We start from the raw sequence: 21,100 nt of genomic DNA, 5'->3' as shown, positions 1-21,100 counted from the left end.
ACATTTTAAATAAAGTATGCTTCTTTTATAACATTTTGTGGAATATATATAGAAGTTTACATTTTCTCTAATTTTTAAAGTGTAATTCTCATTAAAATAAGATGAAAATTCAAAAATTTGGCTGTAACTTATATAAGCAACATACCTGCAGGTATGATCATCACTCACACTTGCAATTTCTTGGCCTTCTTTGGGATCAAATACCAAACCATTAATGAAATCTGTATGGCCCTCTAAAACCTGACGTAAGGGGAAAAGTTAGTAAGAACACAGGAAAATAACCTACAATATTCCTACCTAATATTTTTACTTCATTGCTTTCACTGCATGCTTCTCTTTTCTATAAATATTTCTTAAGCAATCTGCTATTTTTAAAACATGATTTATACACCCACCTTTCTAGAAGGTTTATCTTGGAAAGAAGCTGATCATTCAACACACTGTTATTAGCTTGATCTTTCTTTTCTAGTATGCATTTCTTACAAAAACAGAGACTTTTTTTTTTTTAAACTGTACCTGTCCTCATATCACCTCATTTCTCACTTATTACATAAAGGTTAAATAAAAGTTAAATTTAGAAGAACTTTCTAGGGGCTCTGAAATAGAGTCCCCTTCGATTTTTTACCTTATACCTGCTGCTCTGTACACTGGCTGCTCCCTAATAAATACATAGCATGGACTTCACCTTCTACTGTCTTTATTCACTTGCTCAATGTGACTGCCAGCACTGGAGACAGCTAGTATTATAAGCCCATTATCACAACAACCCAGCAATTCTCTTCTGGCCACAGAAGAAATAAATGGGAAGTTATAAGGTAGAGGACTATGCAAGCAGGCAGGTCCAATCAGTCTAAATCTTTACAACTGAAATTCTGAACAGGTCTGTCAGATATCAGATATTTAAATATTTTAATGGATATTGTTCTTGCTTCCTATTTTCCTTCCAAACACTTGAATTTGATCTCAGTTGTAAGATTAATAAAGTGGTTCTATTTGGTACTATTTACTATTTGGAAATATGTAATTAGGAAAAAAAAGGATTTGATTCAAACATTCCTGTGTAAGTTTAACAAACCCAGGTCCTCCAAATCATTCTTCAGAGCTTATGTCACAGTCTACAAGCCAAATCAAATTAACATTAAATATTTAATGTCTATTATAACTAACAATAATTGTTAGTAACTATTGACTTTTGATGAGTCAAAGTTTTATGTGCCATTTGTACAGTCACTGATACAGCTTTAAATTAATATATACATTGCACTGTATTATGGTAAAATTGTATATAGCCCATTGTATATAGTTTAGAGCATAACTTTTACTGTTTTCTAAATGATTGGAAAGGTTTATAGTTTATCTTTGTTTTATAACATTATTCATAGTTTTGATTTACTAGAAAGTCAAGAAGGCAATACTGTTCTTATAAAAAACATGATTCAGTTTCAGTCCAAACTGAGAGGTATTTATTTAATGAATCCCCCCCCCACTTTATTGAGACATATAACACTGTGTAAGTCTAAGGTATACACATGATGATTTGATATACATATATATTGTGAAATGATTACCATAATAGGATTAGTGAAATGACTCCCACAATAGGGTTAGTTAATACCTCTATCACCTCATAAAATTACCATTTTTGTTTTGTGGTGAGAACATTTAAGATCTACTCTCTTAGCCACTTTCAAGTATATAATACAGTATTGTTTACTATACTCATCATGTACAGTAGATCCCCAGAACTTATTCCACTTATAACTGGAAGTCTGTACCCTTCAATCATCATCTCCCCATTTCCCACACTCCCCAGGCCCTGACAACCACCATTCTATTCAGTTTCTATGAATTCAGCTTTAAAAAAAATTCCTCCTATAAGTGAGATCACATAATATTTGTCTTTGTCTGACTTATGAGGCAGAAGCTATGATCATACCCATTTTATAAGTAAGGAAATGAGCACAAAGAGATTGGGAATTTGACCAAAGTCACACTATTACTAAAGTGGTAGAGCTGGGCTTCAAAGCCAGGTGGCCTGGCTCCTGTGTCTGTGCTTTTAGCCACTTTGTAGTCCTGCCTCTCACTATGCTGTACTGTGTTTGTTCCCTTAAGTTCAACTCTTACTCTATGTGTGTTCATGTCTATTATACTGAATTTCTAATTCTCCCTCATTTGCTGTGTCTACCTAATATTTTAATAAGTGATATCAGATTTATAATCTGCAGTCCTTACTATGATCCTAGTTACTTACTGCAGCCTAAAATAGAGTACATGAGATTCTAAACTACATAAAGGTAACCATAAAGTCATTTTAAATTGGGATAAATCCAATCAAAAAAGCAAAAATAATAAATGTGTTTTAAAATAAAGATTTACAAATTATACTTGTCAACATACCTTGTATTCATTTTTATCTTGAAGGTCTGAAGTAAATAATCTAATTTTCTTATCAGCAGCAGAAGTGCAAAATCTGGAAGTAAGAAAATGAAAACAAACCCATTTTTAGCCTAAGTGAAAGTTCTCCCCACCAAAGCTGTTTTCATAACTCATAATCATGTTTTTGTTTGGGCAGAAAGGGGATGCTGTGGCTCTGTTGTAAAAAGTGTTATTACAACTATTTCTCAAAGTTGGCATTTAAATATCTTTGGAAAACAGACAAAAATTAGTATATTGGATTTGTCTCTTCAATAAGAAACATGTAGAATTTTATTATAAATCACCACATGAATTTAACATTTAACTTTTTCTTAAAGGCAGAAAAGGATGGGCATCTTTATTTAGCTAGGTCAATATTAGATATTATACTTAATAATTTTAGATATTAAAAATAGTTATACATCTTAGTCTTTGCCTTCTTCAGTTATCCATAAGCCTTCTTACTTTAAGATATATTAAATTCAATAAATTAGACAGAAGATGATAAACTTTTTATACCTATAAAAGCTGATATACTTCTATCTATTAAAAGCTGGAGTATTATTCACACTGACCGTAACATTTAAGGTACTGTTTAGAAGTACACCAATGTATGTTACATTAAAAAACAAAATCTAATCAATAAACAACTATTTTTAAACTAGTTTGCCTTCAATCCTAAAATTTTTAGATTCTCAGCATGTCAGATTATGGCTGAGGAAGAAATAGAAGTTATATTTATATATTGGAAAACAAAGTTTATTTCCAATTGTCTTCAGATAAATGAGTATCATATGGATCTAAATTTCTCAAGTTCTGACTGCATTAAAGTTAACCATTTTTTCTCAACTAATACATTTAGTTTAATTAATTAATTAACTAATTTTATTTATTTATTTTTTTGGCCAAGCCGCGTGGTGTACGGGATCTTAGTTCTCTGACTGGGGATCAAACCCGTGCCCGCTGCAGTGGAAACGCGGAGTCTTAACCACCGGACTGCCATGGAAGTCCCCTATGTTTATTTAATTTAAATAAAGTTTAAATAAATTATAGAAGGCTCCTAATCTATAGACCTGGATATGTTGGTAGATCTCTGCTACCATGCCTTTTCAATGATTAGTTAAGAGCCATTGGATGAAATAGATCAAAGCCAGCAGGGAAATGCCTTCTCTTGTCCAAGGCTTTCTTGGAGGTGAAATTAAAAGTTGTAGGGAAATAAAGTACAAATTGACCCTTGAACAACGTGAGTTTGAACTCCACAGGTCTACTTATATGTGGATATTTTTCGATAGTAAATACTACAGTGCTACACAGTCTGTGGTTGGTTGAATCCTCAGATGTGGAGGAACCTCGGAGAGGGAGTGCTGTTTATAAATTATACTCAGGTTATAACCACCCCCTGCTGCGTTGTTCAGGTGTCAACTGTAGCTCTTCTCCCCACAACTGGGACTATGCTGTTGTAAAGTATTTATAACCAGAGCTGAAATTTTCTAATCTTTTGCCTTTCCTTGACAATGTTAAACTTACTTGATTACTGGAGGCAATGAATTAAGTCTAGTCTCTGGGCTCCAAGCTATGCCATCAACCCTGACTCCATGGTGAAATGTTCGTAGTGTTTTATACTGAATTCCTTCAATGTCTGCTTCTTCTTCCTAAGCATACACAGTAAATGTTTTAATAAGTTATGAGAACAAACAATATAAAACTGTGTATTTCATTATAATGAAGAATTTATCAGGGGGCCATGAATATTCTTTTGAGAAGTTCAAAAGCAGATCAGATATTAAGATGTAACTGGTTTACTGAACAACAACAAAAATATCTGAAGCTGTCTAAGCCTCACAAAATAACTCTCTATGGTAACTAAGAACAAACAATATACTTGTTATACTTTATCTTACTTAGGAGACAATTTATTCTTAATAGTAAATACATTTCACAGCAAGCACAATGAAAATGGAATGCTCTAAGAATCAGAATATTCTAGGTAAATGAATTACCAGGCATGGATTATCAAGTGATAATATAAAAAATATATACTGAACATATTACGTACAAGACACTTTGTGCCGTATGATGCTTCAAAGTCATTATAATGCGTATCAATAATTTTCACATAGTATTATACATGGCATGATACATGTGTGGGATGTTACAAACTATTCATCCATACTATATACTATTACACTCTATGAACAGTGAATATGCAATTAATGAACTGATTAGTCTTCTGGATATTTGATTCTGGGTAAGATGTTTAATAAAGTCAGCTTATCTCCTTGGCTTAGTACTACTAAAATGATTTCAGTTTATTTTCATGACAAGATGAGGAAAAAAATGAATTTTAAAAAGTCATTTCTGTCTGGCAATATGGACAATAACCAGAAAAGCTTTCTGATACAAAAATAATGCAAAAATCCAAATCCAGAGAAGCAACTGAGCACCAAGGCATAAAGCTATCTTAAGGATATCTGCCCACATCCAATAACTAACAGCTTCAGTTTGTAGGGGATGGAAGACAAAACTTAGTGCCTGAACAAAGAGGGATGCAGATCAGAGACCTCTGCATAGATCCAGGACCTTTAAAGGGGAAGTAGGGGATGAAAACCCCCAAAACCAAAAGTGCCAGGCAAAATATGTACCATGGGTGAAGACCAAGAAAGAGAAAAAGTCACTTGTGAGAAATCTCGACCACTGGCTGGCCCTAACATGAGTTTGGGGCTGGAATTCACATTAACTATGTGCTCCAGAAAAATGACAATTTATTTAAAAATGTCCATATGTTGACAGTGGCCCCAAGCGCTTGACAAAGGCAAATTCTCTTTGGGTGAACTTCCTCTACACAGGTCTCATAAAGTTCTGACAGATACAGTTTAATCAAATATGATCTTACCTGCACGTACTACTACATATGAAAACAAAGTACCACAAACACAAACAGAAGAATCAACCTGGAGACATCAGATTAAAAAATTAGATACAGGGACTTCCCTGCTAGTCCAGTGGTTTAAGAATCCGCCTCCAATGCAGGGGACACGGGTTCAATCCCTGGCTGGGGAACTAATACCCCATATGCCATGAGACAACTAAGCCTGCGCGCCACAATGACTGAGCCTACACGCTCTGGAGCCCAAGTGCCACAATTAGAGAGCCTGTGTGCGCCGCAACTACTGAGCCTGTGCACCACAAGTAGAGAGAAGCCCACACACTGCAACGAAGAGGCCCCACGCTGCAACGAAAGATCCTGAGTGCCGCAACTAAGACCTGACACAGCCATAAATAAATAAATAAATAAATAAATAAATAAATTAGATACAAAAAAGATGTATTTTTAAGGATCTAGAGGAGGTAATCAAAAAATATGAGTAAGCAACAAGAGATTACCCAAAATGACCAGACAGATTTTAAAAGGAGCTAAATAAAAACGTCTAGATAAAAATACCATAATGAGAAAAAAAAAATCAATGCTTAGAGGAGCTAGAAGGCAGATTTGAAAAAATTATTCAGAATGCAGCTAAGAGAAGACAAAAAAAAATGTTAAGAGGAATTCAGTGAGAAGTTCTACCATAGATCTTATTAGGGTTGTAGAAGAAACGAGTAGAGGGAATGGGGGAAGAGTCAATATTTGAAGAGATAATGGCAAAAGATTCATCATACTTGATCAAAGGTACCAATATGTTTATTTAGAAAGAATAATAAATCCTAGGCAGCTTAAAAAAAAATCTGCAGTTAGACACAACATAGTAAAACTTCAGAATACACAAACTCTCATGATATATACATATGTGTGTGTATATATAGGTGTGTGCATATATGTGAGGGGGAGAGGGAGAGGGGGAGGGAGGGAGGGGGGGAGGGAGAGAGAAGAGAACAGAGTGAGAGAGGTATCTTAGAAATAGCAGCCAGAAAGAAAAGACAGGTTTCCTATAAAAAAGGAATAATTAGAACAACCATTGACTTCTTAGCAGAAACAAATGCAGGCAGACAGTGGAATATCTTCAAAATGAGAGGAAAAACGGTTGAACTGTAGCCACAACAAAACTGTTTCTCAAGAATGAAGTTGTTTTAAAGATATTTTCATAAAAACCAAAACCAAGAGTTGGTATCAGTGAAGTCTCACTAAAGCATCTCCAAAAGCAGAGGCTGACAAACTATGGCTAAGGGGCCAAATCTGGTCTATGGTCTGGTTTGGTATGGCCCACAAGCTGAGAATCATTTTTATATTTTTAAAGAGTTGTAAAGAACAAAGAATAATTTGCAACAGACACCTTAAATGGCCTGGCAAAGCTTAAAATAGTTACTACCTGGCCCTTCACAGAAAAAGTTTAAACTTTTTCTTGTAGTAAAGGATGTGCTTTTAGGTGAAGAAAAATGACCCCAGAAGGCAGGCCTGAGATGTAAGGAACAGTGAGTAAAAAAATCAAAGGCAAACATGCAGGTAAATCTAAACAAATACTAGTCACATAAACAATACTGAATTTGTGGGGTAAAATGAAAAGAAAAATGATAGAGAACTAAAATATAACAATAAGTCGTTAGGGGTGACAGTTCAAGTGTCAAAAGTCCTTGCTTTGTTCATGAAGAAGTTAAAGATATTAATTTTAACACTAATTAAGGTTGCATATTAAAATATCTATGGTAACCATTAAAAGAAGAGAAACAACATGTAAAACTTCCCAACTATCAGGGAGAAAAAAGATGAAAGGAGGGGGTAACAAAACTCAAACAGAAGACACAAGAATATGCATATTGGCAATGTTTTCAATAGTAAAATACTACGCGATAGAGGAAAAGATTAATTGTGGTATGTTCATATTACAAAACACCATACTACAATGAAGATATATGAATTTTGACATAGAGGAATCTAACAAACATACTGTCAATAACAAACAGTAGAAGAACATAATACAGAATAATTTCACTGATATAAAGTTTAAAACCTGAAAAACAATATGCTGATTTGCAATACCTACACATGGTAACTGAAGAAAAACAAAATTTCAGACATGGTTACCTGTTCGGGCTGAGAAGAAAAGGTGGTAAGGAAAGAAAACCCAGGGGGCTTCAAAGGAATTGCTAATGTTCCCTTTCTTAAGCTAGGTAGTAGGTATACAGGGATCTATTATTATTATTCTAAGCTTAAAATATAGCAATTTTAAAAATAATCATTGTTTTGTTATTTAAATCAAAACCCTAAATGGGTCTTGAGACAAAAGCACAATTTTTCATGACAAATTTGCCCAAGGAATCTTCTGTGTTGACTACAATTATTCTTCATAAAAGTTTCTAAGATTATAAAATAGGATTAGGGAAAAAATCCAGAGCAGGTGAAACTTGATACTTAATTGAATACATATGTCTATACAGATAGAAATTATGTGAAGGACTGTTCTAAGAATTCCATTCATCCTGAATCTAAATCCAAAGTTTTATAATGTGTACTTTAATTGAATCCTAGTGGATGTGTTGATTTTTCCAGGATAGCCTTTGCAATCCCAGCAGTCATCTCACAAATATATTACATATATCTTTCTCTATGTGATTCAGATACCCCTTGAAAATTACTTTAAATTCCAGGTGAGCTTAACAGAAAAAATTTTTCCATAAATGAAAAAAAGAAACAGAAATGCATTTATTAAGGAAAGAAAAACTGTCAAATTTTATTACTTCATAATTCGTCTGTATAATAACTGTATAGCTAACAGCCAGACATCCCAAGGCAGCAATCACTAAGTAATTTAAAAGTAAGGTTAGGAGCCTAATCATATCTGACTTCATAGTTTGGGTTACATATATTTTTCCACACTTGACAAATCAATCTTCTAAAAATGAAGTTTTTACCATCAAAACACACATTATTTTGCTACTGTAACAACAGTATTGATAATTAGGTCCTGTAATTTGTTATCGAAGGTATATATGAAGTTATCGGGTGGTCGTGGGGATAAAGAAATCCCAGGGACTGTACAGCCTGAGTTTTATGTACTACCAGTGAAACCTTTTTTTCCTGGCAGCAATGTCTGCCATTGAGCCAACTAAAAGGCCAGGGTGTGTGTGCGGTATAGGCAGAGATTAATGCTATTTTGGGTTTAGTCTGGGGTGTAGGCAGTATTGTATAGGCAGGAAATTAAGATACCTTGGAAAACTTGCTATAATACAAATCCTCACACAAGTCTCCAGTGTATTTGAGGTTGGGGCAACGCCAGGCTGGTGAAAGGGCTACTCTAAGGGCTTGAAATTGGCAGGCCCCACCGCTACACCCATCTAAGGCCAGATGCAGAATTTTAGTTGGATGAGACTGTAAAATTTACCTCGTCTACTTCTTTCATCTAATGCTTAAACCTCTAGTAGACCATTTTAAAAAAGTTTGCACAAACCTTCTCTAAACATTTTCAAGTGAGAGGGAACTAGCTATTTTGGGGGGGAGCTTATTCAATTTGGGTGGTAGTTCTAATTATTCGAAGAGTTCTCTTTAACATTAAATGAAAACCTGTTTCCATGTAAATTCTATTCATTGCTCCAAATTCTGCTCTCTGGAACCATCAATGAGGTAGTCTAATTCAGTGACGGCAAATATCTGGCCACAGCTGATCTCCCCTAGGCGAACACACTCAAAGAAGCAGTTTCAGCATCAGTCTTAAAGCATTATAAGCAACAACTCCACTCAATAGAGCTGACAAATAACATAAAAAACAGTTACCATTCTGAGTCTAATCCCTCTTTCACATGACAGTTTTAAACTTTTTAACACCACTCTGAAATTTGTCTTCACATACATTATCTCCTTTGAATCATAATACACTGCTAAGTACTGAAGTAAACACTAAATATTACTGTCAATTTACAGAGGAGGATATGGAGTTGTTCTGTCCAGTATGGCAGCCACAGTCACATGGGGCTATTAAGCACTTGAAATGTGGTTAGTTCAAGCTGAGACATGTACACTTTATAAAGTGCAAAATCCACACCAGATTTCAAAGATGTAGTGTAAAAGGAATATAGAAGTATCTCATTAGTAATTTTTATATTGTTCCACATAAAATATTTTGGATATGCTGGGTAAAAAATATATTAATAAAATTAATTTCATCTACTTTTTACATTTCAAAATGTGGTTACTACATTTAAATTTATATTTGTGGCTCACACTGTGTTTCTGTTGGACAGCACTGAATTAACTTCCTCTGGCAGTTTAATCATCGCACTGATTCATGGTGAACAGCCAGGTGACTAAAAACTGTAAGTCATAACTCTCCCTTCTAGCTCTAGCAGTCTATCATTTTAAGACTTTATATTCATCTTTATTAAATTTTAGCTTGGTCAACTTTTGGCCCATTAATCCAATCTATTAAAGAATATTTGGATTCTGAGCAGAGTCTGGCATACAACAGGTGTTCAATAAAAATTTGTTAAATGAAGTCTGTCATCCAAAGCATTAGGTATCCTTTTCGACTTCATGTTCTATATAAATTCAATGTGCTTGCCTAAGTCAAGTGTTCTCATCCAAGTCCCAGAAGAGGTTGCCATTTATTACTGATGACCTCTTGAACAGACTTAGAAACTTTCATGCTCCCTCTGCCCTTTACTTTTATAGCAGTTATCCTGTTGCATTGCTTTACACTTAAACATCTCCTTGAGGACAGGGTCCTTGCTTTTTTAAAGTATGTATCACCAGTTCCCAGCACCTGATCTGCACTCAATGAGTATTTAACAAATTCAAGACACCAATCAATAGTACTATCATTTGGCTCAAATTTCCAACATATTCAAAAGAACACCACGAGATTCTGAAAAATGCTTTGTTGAAATTCACATTTACTACATCAGCAGTGTATTCCTAACAGTCTTAGAATGAGGATTGCCTTTCTGACAGGAATGTGGAAATCTTTCAACTTTAGTTTTTTCTCAAGATAAGAAATTCAGTGCTACAGAACTTGAAGGTCCTAACATGAGAGAATAGGAACAGTGTTTAAACAGTTCTTAATTGGACAAAAAATAACTTCAAAAGAAGCAATCTGAATCCCCAATGGCAAATTACTGAAACTCAATTCTCCTCAGAACTGTTTGAACTACAGCTTCAACCTATCTGAATAGCAGCATAGAAGGAAAAGAACAGGGGTATAAAAATGAGATCTAGATCTTGTTTTTTCAGTTATTAGTCAGATAAATCCCTGAACTTCTTTGAAGTAGAATGGAAATTCCATGGGGACAGGGACAGTTGTTTAACTGTATCTCCAGTACATGGCACAGAACATAATTTGTGTTCACTACTTGTTAAATTAATAAAAAACCAGTTCTTTCCTTAGGTTATTTGGGGTAAGACCCATATTGCCAGCTCCACAGGTCTGAGGATCAACAAGGAAAATGCATATGACCACAAACCATAACAGAGCAATACAAATGTTTTTACTAATTTTTTTTCTCATTTTGTCATTTTCCCTCTGCCACCCATCACCTCTGCCTTTTCTTTTTTCCTTATTTCTTCTGCCTTTTTGACTTTCTCCCTCAACATTTTTTTAGCTGAACATAAACTAGAGCTAAAGCATATTTTTTCAGTACTTTTGAACACAATTCTATGTTTACTGCTATTAATTTTAAAAGTAATGAAGCAAAATATCAATTTTATCTGTAGGGGGCTGCCTTCTTCTTTTGTAGGTTAGTAGCCTGTATTAGAAAAATGGTTTCCCTTCAGTCTTTTTCAAGACTGTGTTACATTATTTCTGTTAATCATGTGACTTTTTATGATCCTAACCTGATAGTCCAGCTGAAATTAGGCCAAGGACCATATTTAGCCTAAAAGCTAGAAATTCCTACCCCAATCCTAGGAGACAACATGGGATAACATAAGAGCTTTTGTATTCTACTCAGACACCAACAAACTGAAGCTTTTAATTCATACTTTCTCCTTAGGATAAATATACACACAGTCTAATTATGTATAACCTAATACATTTATTGCACTGTAAAATGATAAACTGCATTTATGATGTCAAAATACTGTAAGATACCAAACTGCCTCCTCAGTAAAAGAGGAAATAATATTTACAATGTTTATAATATCACTTTGGTGTAAAGTTTAAATCTTGAAAATTGGTCACTGTCAAATTACCTCATTGATTAACCTCAATTTTGGAAATAGTGTTCCATGAATAACATTCTAATAAATAAAGGATTAACCAGAGATTCCTGAGGGTTGACCTCTCATTGTTCAAAGTCTCTCTTACATGTAGAACTGGCTTTCTTGTGAGAAAAGATGGTGTGCACCACACCATCAAATATGGGGCTGTGCCTGAGTGTCACCAATGACCAAATCAATGACAGCTAAAACATACATATGTATTAAATCTGTCAGATGCCTTCCAGGAACTGTACATGCTAACTCATGACATTCTCACAAAACCCTATTAAGTGCAGTTGACCCTTGAACAACATGAGTTTGAACTGTGTGGATCCACTTATATGCAGATTTTTTTCAAGACATACATACTATAGGATTATATGATCAGCTGTTGGTTGAATCCACATATGAGGAACCAGGGTACTATAGTTACACCTGGATTTTGACCGCACCTATTGGCACCCTTCACCTCTGCATTGTTCAAGGGTCAAGTGTATTATCTTCCTCATTTTTATAGAAGCTAGGTTAAGTACCTGTTCAAGGCCATATAGCTATTAAGAGGTAAAGCCAGCAAGAAGTAAAAACCTAGCCATTTTGGCTCCAGAGTTCACTGTCTTAATGACTATGTTAAACTGACTGTTCAATGAGTATGATCTCACACTTTGTATACTCTAGATGTATAAAAAGTATGACAGCATATTAATAGGAAAGCTGAATATCATCATAGCTATAAAATCTCCTGGAGGATCGTTTTTTAAGCTCTCAATACTAGCTTGTTTCCTATGTTAAACTGGAATGTATCAACAGAAAAGCTGGATTTAGTAATTAATCAGATCTCATCGAATTGATATTTTTCCCTGTACATATGTTCAGTTAATCATAAACTTCAATTACCAGAATATTCCATTTCTAATCACGAGGCACAAGAGAAGTCTTATATACATAGGCTTTCCCCTGAACAACAGCAGGAGTTAGGGCGATGACCCTCCTTGCAGTCAAAAATCCTATTATAACTTGCACTAGGCCCTCCCTGTGGGCAGCTCCTTGGCATCTGCAGATTCAACTAACTTAAGATCCTATAGTATCCTAATATTTACTACTGAAAAAAGTCCACGTATAAGTGAACCATGCAGTTCAAACCCGTGTTGTTCAAGGGTCAACTACATTCTTTTTAACTACTTATTGAATGTTTGCACAAGTATCAGGTATATATTATTGGGAATGTCTTTCTCAGTAGTTCTTCACATCATTTTTTTTTTAAACATTCAAACTCAATATACTTTTAAAGTTTAGCTGAAGTTTACCAAAGTTTGTATAAGTTTTCTTATCAATGAAATATTTTCACTGTCATTCACTGCAGTTTTGTACACTAACCTGAAATGTACATGTGCCAATGACCACGAAATTATTGCCACCATATGCAATTAGGTTTCCTGAATCCCCACTCTCAAAGGGATTGAATTCTACCACATGCACATAATCTTCGCAATCCACAGTGTAGGCAGCATTTCTTGTGGCATCTTGCTTCATCCTGTATGGCAAAACTTGTGCAGTTGTAAAAATAGCCTTCTATCGGACAAGGTCACGAAACTGTGGATTACAGCACAGGAACAGTTAGATAGAAACCGTCAAAGGATTACTTTACACAATTAATCAAAATAAGGATGTGACTTCCAGCAGATCAAAAAAAAATTACTTATTCATATACTTTGTGAATGATACTTGCAGAATAAGTCACCACAAAATTCTGCTTAGTTTAAAAGATACAGTGAGTACTTAAAGATGGAATCACATTAATAGTAAATATATTCATAAAAAATTAATGATAGCTAACATTCATGGAGCACTATTTGCAGGTGCCACGTTAAGTATTTTACTGACATTATCACATCTAATACTTGCACAAGCCTAAGAGGGAGGTGCTCTGATCCCCATTTTACAGATGAAGAAATCGAGACTTTAGATGGTTAACTAGCTTTCCAAGCTCATAACAGGAGCCAGAATTTGAGACCTTCCCAAGTGTTGGACACCAGTACCAGAGAAGAAAAACAGACTCCTGCCTTGAAGGAGCTCACAATCCAGGATTATTTGTGATTCAGTGTGAAAAGTGCTTTACTATAAGCAGATACAAAATATACGATCTGGAGGAAGGAGTGCCAACATGGGATACAAAAATAATATTCATAAAGCCAGGCACAAAACTTCATGGGCTGGTGGGCATTCTAGAAGTAGCATTCCCAGATGAGACTTATGGATTCTAAAGAGGTCAGTTTTTTTTTGTCCTTGTTGTTTTGTTTTTTTTAATTGGACGGTAGTTGTCCTGAAAACATCTGGGCTCCATAACAAACACATCAAACACCTGATGAGTATTTACTGAGAATCATATGAGATGAGCTGCACCTCGGGGAATCTGTAAACTAGAAACCTTAAGGGGACTGAAAATTGTTAAGGGTGACCAACAGGTAAGATATCAGTGTGGGAAGTGCAAAAGATTCCAGATCCGGAAACTCGGTCCCTAATTGCTCATTAAAGTAGTGCCCAGTCTAATTACAGTCTCAGGGTCTCACTGTATAAGGCGGGCTGGACTTGCCCTTCTAAAACTGCTAAGACAGAGGAGGGAGGGAACAAGATAAGTCCCGGCAGAGCCCCGACGCCTGTCAAGTCCCGCGAGACCCCGCTACCACCTCCCGGAGCCCGAGGTCGGAGGGAAGTGGGGGGGAACGGCCCGGGGAGAGGAGGAACTTCCAGAGATAGAGTAGAGGCGTGGGGCGGCCGGGAGCACAGACGGGCTGCTCCTTGGGCTCACGCCCGATACGCACCTGAGGGCGCCTGGAAGCAGCTAAAGGGGAACTAGTCTTCGCCAAGGGCTGCTCCGCGCCGGTTCTGCTTCCGGGTCAGAGGGCGGGAGCTGCGATTGGCTCCCCGACCCTCCCGCGATATTTAAAATGTAAACGCGCGGTCACTCATTGCAGCCGGGTTGGAGCTTTCTTCAGGCGAGTCTGCACCTCCCGGTTCTCCCCCGAGCCAGGTGAGTGTCGCCTCCTCCTCGCCCGCCTGTCACACTTTAAGTGGTGATTCAAGCGCGGCTTGTGAGGAGATTTTTCGGTAACAGCAGAGCGCCATGTGACCGGTATTATTTGTGCAGTGTCTTTGCACTGGGGCCTGGTTTGGTCTGGGGGTGTTGAACAGAGTTCGTAGGTTCCAGTGATGGAGCTGAAAGGACCTGAGGTATCATCTGCTGACTGGATGAATAAGGCTCACAGAGCCCTACTTAGATTCATTAGTTAGGCAGGAAACCAGGGTTCCAATCCTAAAGCGTACGTAGACTCCAATTCCGCTGCTTTCGCCCTCTCCCTGTTATATCCTCCCAAGGAACTGTTAGGACCTGCATTCTGACCGTGAACAGCAACGACACCCCCTTTTTTTTTATTGAGCATCTACTAAGTGCCCGGCACTAGGTGGATTATTTACTTGCCTCACTAACGTCTCCTAATTTTATGAGGTAGGAGATAATCTTCCCTCTTTTACAGGTGAAGAAATTTAGGCTCATCAGAGCTTTTTGTATAGTTCAGCCTGACATTCAGAATGCTTGCATATTCGTTGTCTCATTGATTTGTGGAAAGTATTATATCTCTACCTAGGCAGTCAGGTGTAAGGCTTATTGTCTGGGCTCACACAGCCAGCTAGCTACTGGAAGAGTTGAGGCTAGACCAAGCTTGGCAAACTAGTGGCACTACCTGTTATTGTGCAGACAGTTCCTGAGCTAAGAATGGCTTTTATATGTTTGGATGGTTGGAAAAAAAAAAATCAAGAGAAGAATAATATTTTGTGACATGTGAAAATTATTATGATATTCAAATTTCAGTTTCTGTAAAGTTTTGCTGAAGCCCACTATACTCATTTGTTTATGTATTGTCTGTGGCTAGTTTCACACTGCAAGGTCAAGTTGAGTAGTTGGAAGAGACCCGATGGCCTGAACGCCTCAAAAGTTTACTATTTGAACCTTTCCAAAAGTATGCTGACCCTTCGATGAGATTCACTTTTACATGTGCCAGGCATAGTTGTAAAAGCTTACCTTGTATTTATGTCATTTGCTTTTCACAAAACCCTGTGAGTTAGGAGTATTATTATTTTCATCTTCAGTACAGTACAAGGAAACTGAGACAGGGAGAGGTGACATAACTTGGAAAAGGTCTCACAGCTTTTAAGTGGTGGAGTCAGAATTCAGAACCATCTAATTCCAGATTAGTCTTCATTATTAGCAATCCAAACTCATAGTATCTTCAAATAATATCAGTAAATAATTTACTACTGAAGATTGATTTTAGGCAAACTAGTCATATCACTGAAGCTTTATTTCTTCACTTTATGTTTTTTTTTCTTTTAAGAGATGAAGGGGATATTTTGAAGAGAATTTTACTATTTACTAGGATATATAGTTTTATAGATATTTTAATTTATAGTCTTCTACCTGTGTCTTTAAATTGCATCACTGATTATATTTATAAATTATTATTTTGTAAATGGCACATGCCCATTTTTTTGATCATACAAACCCAAGATACCTGGTAAACACCCTGGATTCTGTTTATGTCACATAAAAAAAGAAGAAAAAGATAACAGAGGAGTAAGTAAATGGAAGTGTGTACAGTAAAATACCCCAAGTAAGATAATGGCATGTGACTGTGCTGGAGACTGGGGTACTTAAAAGGAAGTAGGGAAAATAAGGTTTAGAGGCATGTCTGTACACTCAGAGAAAGGAATTGGCTACCTCATATAGGCTTGAGTATATAAAACATTGGAACTACATCCAATTATTTTGAAAGGCCTTTGTCTATCAGGAGAAGTTATGTAATATAGTGATTTAAGAGCACAGCTTTTGGATTTGGGCATCTTGGATTTAGGTCTATTTCCCCATTTGCTAGCTGAGTGGCATAGGGTATTGCTTTCTTCAGATGTAAAATGAGGATAATAATAGACCTTCTTCATAGGACTCCTGTGAAGATTGAATAAGGTAATATTAAGCTTTTTAAAAAAAATTTTTTCACTTTATTTATTTTTGGCTGCATTGGGTCTTCGTTGCTGTGTGTGGGCTTTCTCTAGTTGTGGCGAGCGGGGGCTACTGTTTGTTGCGGTGCGCAGGCTTCTCACTGCAGTGAGAAGCACTGCTTCTTCCCTTGTTGTGGAACACGGGCTCTAGGCACGTGGGCTTTGGCAGCCGCAGCACGCAGGCTCAGCAGTTGTGGCGCACGGGCTTAGTTGCTCCGTGGCACGTGGGATCTTCCTGGACCAGGGCTTGAACCCGTGTCCCCTGCATTGGCAGGCGGATTCTTAACCACTGTGCCACCAGGGAAGCCCATATTAAGCTTTTGAAAAGTATCTGGCACCAAGAAAGCTTCTAAATATTATCTATTACTGTATTGGTTATCTATTGCTGTGTAACAAAGCACTCTGAAATTTAGTGGCTTTAAGACAACAACAATTTTAAATGTTTATGATTTTGCGGATCAGCGATTTGGGCTGGACTTAGTTATGTGGTTCTGCCGGTCTTGCCTAGGATCACTTATGGTGCTGTATTTCATCTGGCAGGTTGACTGGGTCTAGGTAATCTAAGCCTCACTCACTTGTCTTTCAGTTGGTATTGGTTGTCAGCTGGAGTGCCTTGGCTCTCCTCCATATGGCCTTTCCAGCAGGCTAACTAGCACTTCTTCATATGTCATTCTGAGAGTAGCAAGAGAGTAAGAGCTAAAACTGCAAGGCCTGTGTCAGGAGGTCCCCAAGGTCACCTCAGGTTGAATAATTTACTAAGAGGACTCAGAGGACTCAGCATACAGTTGTACTCATGCTATAATATATTACAACAAAAAGATGCCAAGCAAAATCAGCAAAGGGACAAGGTATTGATACATGGGGTGAAGTCCAGGGGAGATCAGGCACAAGCCTCCAAAAGTCTTCTCTTAGTGGAGTCACACAGGATATACTTAATTCTACCAGCAACAAGTTACAACAACACATGAAATGTTATCTGTCAGGGAAGCTCTTTAGAGATTCAGTGCCCAGGGAATCTACTGAGGTCTGAACATGTAGGTACCCTCTATGTTCCCAAATTCCAGACTCAAAAGAAAAGCATATGTTCAGCATAAGCTATATTATTTATACAAATAGTTGAGGCACAGTGAACCATTCTTACAGGAAATCGTCCTGAAATCTAAGTTCCCAGATGCCAACCCTGTAAGCAGGCTTTTCAAAGGGTAGTAGTCAGGCCTGCTATATTAACTCTTTTCAGCATGGGCCTTTTGGAACTAGATCTAGGCTCGGAACTCCCATGATGTCATTCTTGACACATTTTATTGGTCAAATCAAGTCACAAGGCTGACCCAGATTCAAAGGGGTGGAAAATAGACCATCCCTTTTGGGACAGTATAGGGATAGGAGGAAATTGTTTCTTTTGCGTTTTACCGTAGATGTTACCATCTATCTCAAAATAAGTATTTTAAAAAATACAGCTTTAATTAGCTACGTTTGTGTCTATAATTATGTTTGCAGAATTTGCATTTATCTGTTTTGTATGAATTTTCAGATTGAAGGTTGGATTTTGTTATTTTCAAAGATTTGGCTTAAGAAAACTAGAGGAGAGGAAAATACGATTGGGCAGAAATTGTATTATTCTGTTTTCCTAAATTTAATTAAAAGCAATCTTATAAATATGAAAAGACCTTGTTCACTATTTATTTTTCTGTAACTCTGCTTCCTTATACATGTTAAATATCAATTTCCAACTAAAATAAGGCTTTTTAACATTGCCTTCTGTCTTACTTTAAGAGGATGGCTGTGCTTAATCAGAAGTCTGTCTTGGATATGATTAAAGAGTTCAGAAGGAATTGGCACACTTTTTGTAACTCTGAGAGAACTACTGTATGTGGTGCAGACTCCATGCTCTTGGCATTGCAGCTTTCCATGGCAGAGAACAACAAACAGGTTAGTAGACTGTATTTAGGTTAACTTTTTTTTTTAAGTGAATTTTGTTTGCTGCACATTTGAATAAACTTAATTACATTAATTTCTTTGCAGTATATGCTCTCCTATGATAATATCAATATACTGTATTCACAAATGCCTCTGCATATATTTGTCAAAATGTTACAATTGGATTTGAAATGATTTGTTTCAAAATTAAGGCTTTTATATGTATAATTTGACATGGGACATGCACATTTGATATTTAATTTAAAATCTTAAGGTAAACATACAACTATTATGATTATGGTTAAAAATTATTTTTATTTGATAAAACTTCTTCTCTGAAAAGTTCTAGAAAGCACATATAAATAATGTTTATTTAATGCAATATTTTATGACTAATTTCAGGCTCTGTAGTATAGATTAATTATTCCTAAGCCAGGCTGTGAAGCAGAATCATTTGGGAGGGCTTTTAAAAAATACTGGCTTCTGGGGCTTCCCTGGTGGCGCAGTGGTCGAGAGTCCACCTGCCGATGCAGGGGACACGGGTTCATGCCCCGGTCCGGGAAGATCCCACATGCCGCGGAGCAGCTGGGCCCGTGAGCCATGGCCGCTGAGCCTGCATGTCCAGAGCCTGTGCTCCGCAGTGGGAGAGGCCACAACAGTGAGAGGCCCGCGTACCGCAAAAAAAAAAAACTGGCTTCTGTACCCCAGTCTTGGACACTGATTTTCCTAATCTGCACTGAGACCCTGGAAATTGTCTTTTTTTTAACCTTTTAATCTTTTTTTAATCTGAAATGATTCTTACACAGTCGGCTTGGGCCAAACCAGTGTTTGGAATAAGCTCTACCTAAGGAGCTAGAGGCATTCAGATGAGAGAAGGATGAATGTAGGCTGGAGTGGTAAGGAAAGCCTTCTTGGATTTTATATAATATACTTAAAGGAGAGAAGTCTTTGGATGGGAAGAATTTAAAGAAGCGATGAAGGAAGGGAAAAGTCAGTTCAGTGGAAGCATCCAGGGGGATTAAAATCATGATAGTTTGAAAATGGTAAGGAGACTGTCTTGACTAGAGAAGAAGATTTTTGAAGGGTGGAATGGTTTCAATAGGTCTGTTGGGCTAGATAGTGAAATGGCATTCTGATGAATTTTTTTTTTTTTTTTTTTTGGCTGTGCCACGCCGCATGTGGGATCTTAGTTCCCCAACTAGGGATCGAAGCCGTGCCCCCTGCATTGGAAGCATGGAGTCTTAACTACTGGACTGCCAGGGAAGTCCCTGATGAATTATTTTAATCCTATAAGTCACTAGTTCCCAGACTTTTAGATTTCATTTACCAATAAAATTTCCCCCCCAAATTGGATATTGACAGATTTGAACATTTCTCATGTTAGCACGTAAAGCCATTGAGAAAAAATAGTGACTAGAACCATCATTTTGAAAAAGGAAGAATAATTTAACACCTGAAAATTAGGAATTCTATAATCTTAAAACAAGAGATAGTTTTTCCTAAGTGTGGATAGTTTGCTGTTTTGCATATTTAAAACAATGTTTATTAAGATAAATTTTGAACATAGAAAAATTTTGACAAAATTCTATCTTAGGTAGTCAGTTATTCTTTCCACACATTTATTAAGTTCTTAGAATAACGTTATTCTAAGAATATACATATTCTAGGAATATACCATTGAAAGAAATACCTGCTCTTATGGGATTTATCTTCTAGTGAGGAGAGACAGATAATTCTCTAATAAATAAGATATTTAGCATTTTAGGTCATAATAAGTGCTGCAGAGGAAAATAAAATAGAGATGCTACTAAGGAGTGTTTAGAGTTTGGGGTGGGAGAGTTCTTGTGATTTGGAATAGGGTGGTCAAGGAAGGCCTCATCAAGATGATGCCATCTGAACAAAGATTTGAAAGGGGGGAAGAAGGAAGAGTTGTGGAAATTTTTGTGGCAAGGGACTACCAAGCAACGGGAACAGCAGATGCAAGGGCCCTGAGGTAGAAAATGCCTCGCATGTTCAAGGCATAGCAAGGAGGCCAGTACAACTGTTTAGCTGTCTATATACATGTTAATTTCTTCCCTTTCTTCCTCCTTGCCCCAGATTGCTTTTTTTTTTTTTTTGCGGTACGTGGGCCTCTCACTGTTGTGGCCTCTCCCGTTGCAGAGCACAGGCTCTGGACACGCAGGCTCAGCGGCCATGGCTCACGGGCCCAGCTGCTCTGTGGCACGTGGGATCTTCCCGGACTGGGGCACGAACCTGTGTCCCCTGCATCGGCAGGCGGACTCTCAACCACTGCACCACCAGGGAAGCCCCCCTAAACACTCTTGGTGTTGTACATTCTGTGGGTTTTGACAAATGTATAATGATATATGTCCACCATTATAGTATGTATGGAATAGTTTCACTGCCCTAAAAACCCTCTGTGCTCTACTATTCATCTTTCCCTCTCCTCAGTCCCTGGAAACCACTGATCTTTTTACTGTCACCATAGTTCTGCCTTTTTCAGAGTGTCACATATTTGGAACATAGTATATAGCCTTTTCAGATTGACTTCTTTCATTTAGTAATATGCATTTAAGGTTCCTCTGTGTCTTTTCACGG

The 21,100-nt window shown here is 37.0% G+C and overlaps 2 protein-coding genes across 2 annotated transcripts in view; one reads left to right on the top strand and one right to left on the bottom strand.

Annotated features, from left to right (window-relative positions):
- NUP37 (nucleoporin 37) overlaps positions 1–14,428 on the bottom strand; it is a 41,099-nt gene extending 26,671 nt beyond the window's left edge. The window contains exons 1-5 of the mRNA XM_030856245.2: positions 14,356–14,428; positions 12,911–13,126; positions 3,943–4,067; positions 2,398–2,470; positions 146–240 (exon numbers count right to left, since the gene is read on the bottom strand). Of these exons, the coding sequence (XP_030712105.1) occupies positions 146–240; positions 2,398–2,470; positions 3,943–4,067; positions 12,911–13,066 (449 nt within the window). The 5' untranslated portion in view covers positions 13,067–13,126; positions 14,356–14,428. The remainder of the gene's footprint in view (positions 1–145; positions 241–2,397; positions 2,471–3,942; positions 4,068–12,910; positions 13,127–14,355) is intronic.
- Positions 14,429–14,504: 76 nt separating this feature from the next.
- Positions 14,505–21,100, top strand: part of PARPBP (PARP1 binding protein) — an 82,742-nt gene continuing 76,146 nt past the window's right edge. Inside the window, exons 1-2 of the mRNA XM_030856240.2 lie at positions 14,505–14,564; positions 18,359–18,514. Of these exons, the coding sequence (XP_030712100.1) occupies positions 18,362–18,514 (153 nt within the window). The 5' untranslated portion in view covers positions 14,505–14,564; positions 18,359–18,361. The remainder of the gene's footprint in view (positions 14,565–18,358; positions 18,515–21,100) is intronic.

Source organism: Globicephala melas, chromosome 10, assembly GCF_963455315.2.
Source record: "Globicephala melas chromosome 10, mGloMel1.2, whole genome shotgun sequence".
NCBI lineage: Eukaryota > Metazoa > Chordata > Mammalia > Artiodactyla > Delphinidae > Globicephala > Globicephala melas.
The sequence above is the reverse complement of the archived record's forward strand: the minus strand, read 5'-3'. Positions and strand labels throughout refer to the sequence as shown.